This window comes from Hemibagrus wyckioides, linkage group LG26, assembly GCF_019097595.1.
Source record: "Hemibagrus wyckioides isolate EC202008001 linkage group LG26, SWU_Hwy_1.0, whole genome shotgun sequence".
In the NCBI taxonomy this organism is placed as follows: Eukaryota; Metazoa; Chordata; class Actinopteri; order Siluriformes; family Bagridae; genus Hemibagrus; species Hemibagrus wyckioides.
The window spans coordinates 20812255-20818254 of record NC_080735.1 but is presented as its reverse complement, the minus strand read 5'-3'; the positions used below and the strand labels follow the sequence as shown (position 1 = coordinate 20818254).

The following is a 6000-nucleotide window of genomic DNA, read 5'->3' as shown; positions in this document are numbered from 1 at the left end:
CACACACAGACAGAGGCACACACACACACATACATACACACACACACACACACAGACAGAGGCACACACACACACATACATACACACACACACACACAGACAGAGGCACGTGCACACACACACATACACACACACACACAGACAGAGGCACACACAGACAGAGGCACACACAGACAGGCACACACAGACACACACACACAGACAGAGGCACACACAGACAGGCACACACAGACACACACACAGACACACACACACACACAAACAGAGGCACACACAGACAGAGGCACACACAGACAGAGGCACACACAGACAGGCACACACAGACAGAGGCACACACAGACAGAGGCACACACAGACAGAGGCACACACAGACAGGCACACACAGACACACACACAGACACACACACAGACACACACACACAGACAGAGGCACACACAGACAGGCACACACAGACAGAGGCACACACAGACAGAGGCACACACAGACAGAGGCACACACAGACAGGCACACACAGACAGAGGCACACACAGACAGAGGCACACACAGACAGGCACACACAGACAGAGGCACACACAGACAGAGGCACACACAGACAGGCACACACAGACAGAGGCACACACAGACAGAGGCACACACAGACAGGCACACACAGACAGAGGCACACACAGACAGGCACACACAGACAGAGGCACACACAGACAGAGGCACACACACACAGACAGAGGCACACACAGACAGAGGCACACACAGACAGGCACACACAGACAGGCACACACAGACAGGCACACACAGACAGGCACACACAGACAGGCACACACAGACAGAGGCACACACAGACAGGCACACACAGACAGAGGCACACACAGACACACACACACAGACAGAGGCACACACAGACACACACACACAGACAGAGGCACACACAGACAGAGGCACACACAGACACACACACACAGACAGAGGCACACACAGACACACACACACAGACAGAGGCACACACAGACAGAGGCACACACAGACACACACACACAGACAGAGGCACACACAGACACACACACACAGACAGGCACACACAGACACACACACAGACAGAGGCACACACAGACAGGCACACACAGACAGAGGCACACACAGACAGAGGCACACACACACAGACAGAGGCACACACACACAGACAGAGGCACACACAGACAGGCACACACAGACAGAGGCACACACAGACACACACACACACAGACAGAGGCACACACAGACAGAGGCACACACAGACACACACACACAGACAGAGGCACACACAGACACACACACACAGACAGGCACACACAGACAGAGGCACACACAGACACACACACACAGACAGAGGCACACACAGACAGAGGCACACACAGACACACACACACAGACAGAGGCACACACAGACAGAGGCACACACAGACACACACAGACAGAGGCACACACAGACAGAGGTGCGCACACACACACAGAAAGAGGCACACACACACACACACAGACTGAGGCACACACACAGACAGAGGCACACACACACACAGACAGAGGCACACACACACACACAGACAGAGGCATGCACACACACACACATACACACAGACAGAGGCACACACACACACACACAGACAGAGGCACACACACACACACACAGACAGAGGCACACACACACACACACAGACAGAAGCATGCACACACACACAGACAGAGGCACACACACACACAGACAGAGGCACACACACACACACAGACAGAGGCACACACACACACACACAGACAGAGGCACACACACACACACAGACAGAGGCATGCACACACACACACACAGACAGAGGCACACACACACAGACAGAGGCACACACACACACACACAGACAGAGGCACACACACACACACACACACACACAGACAGAGGCACACACACACACACAGACAGAGGCATGCACACACACACACACATACACACAGACAGAGGCACACACACACACACAGACAGAGGCACACACACACACACACAGACAGAGGCACACACACACACACAGACAGAGGCATGCACACACACACACACACATACACACAGAAAGAGGCGCACACACACACCTACACACACACACACACACAATGTTGGCCCTGTTTGCTGACTGTCTGCTCACTGTATGTGTGTGTGTGTGTGTTTGTGTGTGTGTGTGTTTGTGTGTGTGTGTGTAGGATGGTGCAACAGTTCGGAGTGGACTTTGAGAAGCGGATTGAGGGATCTGGTGATCAAGTGGACACTCTGGAACTTTCTGGAGGAGCTCGAATTAACCGCATCTTCCACGAGAGATTTCCCTTCGAACTTGTCAAGGTCTCTTAAAAAAAAACAGGAAGAAAGAAAACGTTTAAAAAAAAGTAGAGATTCAGTACAGAGTAGCCGTGTTAGTGTTAATATTGTGTGTGTGTGTGTGTTTTAGATGGAGTTTGATGAGAAAGAACTGAGGAGAGAAATCAGCTACGCAATTAAGAACATTCATGGTGTGAGGCAAGTGTACACGTCGTCTAACACGCACACACACACACACACACACACATTCCTGTCTTTTACCCTCAGGCATGTGCTGATAATCAGTTGTACACTATATTAACACATTCCCAGTTCCACTGTGTTCTCGCACACACACACACACAGGTCAAAAGGAGTGTGTTGTTGGTTATGAGAGAGAGAAAGAGAGAGAGAGACACACACAGATACAGAGAGAGAGAGAGAGAGACACACACACAGATACAGAGAGAGAGAGAGACAGAGAGAGACACACACAGATACAGAGAGAGAGAGAGAGAGACAGAAAAAGAGACAGAGAGAGAGACACACACAGATACAGAGAGAGAGAGAGACAGAGAGAGACACACACAGATACAGAGAGAGAGAGAGACAGAAAGAGAGACACACACAGATACAGAGAGAGAGAGAGACAGAAAAAGAGACAGAGAGAGAGACACACAGATACAGAGAGAGAGAGAAAGAGAGAGAGAGACACACACAGATACAGAGAGAGAGAGACAGAAAAAGAGACAGAGAGAGAGACACACACAGATACAGAGAGAGAGAGAGAGAGACACACAGATACAGAGAGAGAGAGAGACAGAAAGAGAGACACACACAGATACAGAGAGAGAGAGAGACACACAGAGACAGAGAGAGAGACACACACAGATACAGAGACAGAGAGACAGAAAGAGACAGAGAGAGAGAGCAAGACTGGAGGATAAAAAGAAATAAAGAGAGAAAAATGTCAAGAATGGCAAAAAGTAATAGAAGGAAAGAAAGAAAGTGTGGATACATGTGGAGTGAAGTCAGGAGCAAGCACAAAAATAAAGAAAGAACAAGAAAGAGCAAAGAAAAAAACGAGAATGAAGAACAAAGATAAAAAGGTGAAAAAATGAAAGAAAATGAGAAGAGAAGTATGGATACAGATAAAAATGACAATAAGAGAAAAGAAAGAAAGAGAAAGAAAGAAAGAAAGAAAGAAAGAAAGAAAGAGAGAGAGAATGGAGGTAGAAAACCATGTTTATTTCTCCCAGTCACCGTGTGTGTGTGTGTGTGTGTGTGTGTGTGTGTGTGTGTGTGTGTGTGGGGCGTGTATCAGGACGGGTTTGTTCACCCCTGACCTGGCCTTCGAGGCTATAGTGAAAAAGCAGATCATTAAGCTGAAGGAGCCGTGTCTCAAATGCATTGACCTGGTCATCCAGGAGCTCATCAACACAGTCAGGCAGTGCACTACAAAGGTATCGCATGCAGCCAGAGGGGGCGCTGCAGAGCGAGAGAGCGGGGGAGGGGAAAGATCTGCACAGCCTCTACACACAATCATTTAAATGGAGGTCAAGCCTTTAAACCGAAACATCTCACTATTCTAACATTTTAATCCAAATACAGCTGAGGGGGCGGGGCTTCAGGCAATAACTATAAGCTAGAAGGCTGGAGCTGTGCAGATCTCTCCAGTTTCTCCACCTGGTCCTGCCTCGTCCTCTGAGTGAGCATGTAGAGGAGGCTAGTTTTACATACTGACTCTGGTCTCGATAAAAGACGAGCTTCTGGATTCAACAGCTTCATCTCAACATCGGTCACATGATCAGATATAATCTAATCAATACAACAAGGAAACTGCTCATTTCAAAATACTACTACTTGGTCTAAGTAGGTGGATGTAAGTAGGTGGATGTAAGTAGGTAGATGTTGGTAAGTGGGTGTAAGTAGGTGGATGTAAGTAGGTAGATGTTGATAAGTGGGTGTAAGTAGGTGGATGTAAGTAGGTAGATGTTGGTAAGTGGGTGTAAGTAGGTAGATGTTGGTAAGTGGGTGTAGGACTGAGGGGTAATGGAAGAATGAATATATGAATATTGAATCAGGAATGAATGGAGGGAGTGATTAATTAATTAACTGATGCTATGACAGATCTGATCAAAATAAGTGAATAACTAAGAATTGGATGGATGGATGGATGGATGGATTAGAGAAATGCATTTAGTAGTAGATGGTTGGATGAATGAAACAGATAAATTTGAGAGCTTTGAGAATTAACTTGAAGTTCATCAGATGGATGGATGGATGGATGGATGGATGGATGGAGGGATGGATGGATGGATGGACAGGTGCATTAGACAGATGATTAGATGAATTGGATGAACATGTAGATTATTCAATCCACAAAATATCCGAGGTGCATCAAATAAATAAATATAAAAATCCACTTTAAAAATCTTTAATTATTTATTTGTGAGATTTGTAGAAACCAGAAGCTCATCTGACTCGAGGCAGCGTGTTGAGTGAAGACCTTTTTGCTCTCTCTGTTTATTTTCTATCTCTTTCTCCTTCTTTCCTGTCTTTCATTTTTTTGTTTATTCCTTTTTTGCATCTTACCCTCTGAACCTGGCCACTTTTCCCTCTCATTGCCCTGACATAAAAATTACCCCCACCCCACCCTGCTCCCCCATTTCCCATGATCCCTCAGGACAGGTTTGTTCACCCCTGACCTGGCGTTTGAGGCCATAGTGAAAAAGCAGATCGTTAAGCTGAAGCAGCCGTGTCTCAAATGCGTGGATCTGGTCGTGTCCGAACTCTCCGCTCTCGCCCACAAGTGCACAGAAAAGGTAACAGGCATGATGCACTGGGAGGAAGGAGGGGAACGAAAGATGGGTTGAGATATAACGAGTGGATGGATGGATGGCTGGATGGATGGATGTTACATGTATATAACATTGTTAATACATTGAAAAAATTAGGAAAAGAGCAGAATGTGGATAAGTCAGGGAATGTAGGGGTTGGACATGTGGGTGGATTAGACAGATGTAGGGGTTGGACGTGTGGGTGGATTAGACAGATGTAGGGGTTGGACGTGTGGATGGATTAGACAGATGTAGGGGTTGGATTAGACAGATGTAGGGGTTGGACGTGTGGGTGGATTAGACAGATGTAGGGGTTGGATTAGACAGATGTAGGGGTTGGACGTGTGGATGGATTAGACAGATGTAGGGGTTGGATGTGTGGATGGATTAGACAGATGTAGGGGTTGGACGTGTGGATGGATTAGACAAATGTAGGGGTTGGATTAGACAGATGTAGGGGTTGGACGTGTGGGTGGATTAGACAGATGTAGGGGTTGGATTAGACAGATGTAGGGGTTGGATTAGACAGATGTAGGGGTTGGACATGTGGATGGATTAGACAGATGTAGGGGTTGGATTAGACAGATGTAGGGGTTGGATTAGACAGATGTAGGGGTTGGACGTGTTGATGGATTAGACAGATGTAGGGGTTGGACGTGTGGATGGATTAGACAAATGTAGGGGTTGGATTAGACAGATGTAGGGGTTGGACGTGTGGATGGGGTAGACAGATGTAGGGGTTGGATTAGACAGATGTAGGGGTTGGACATGTGGATGGAGTAGACAGATGTAGGGGTTGGATTAGACAGATGTAGGGGTTGGACGTGTGGATGGAGTAGACAGATGTAGGGGTT

The 6000-nt window shown here is 47.4% G+C and overlaps 1 protein-coding gene across 2 annotated transcripts in view; it reads left to right on the top strand.

The window, feature by feature from the left end:
* dnm2b (dynamin 2b) overlaps positions 1–6000 on the top strand; it is a 31122-nt gene that overhangs the window by 14328 nt on the left and 10794 nt on the right. Inside the window, exons 10-12 of one of the 2 annotated variants that reach the window (XM_058381032.1) lie at positions 2216–2351; positions 2458–2525; positions 4993–5131. In XM_058381032.1, coding sequence (XP_058237015.1) covers positions 2216–2351; positions 2458–2525; positions 4993–5131 — 343 coding nt within the window. Of the gene's footprint in view, positions 1–2215; positions 2352–2457; positions 2526–3630; positions 3770–4992; positions 5132–6000 lie in introns of both variants that reach the window. The other variant, XM_058381031.1, reaches the window with a different exon arrangement.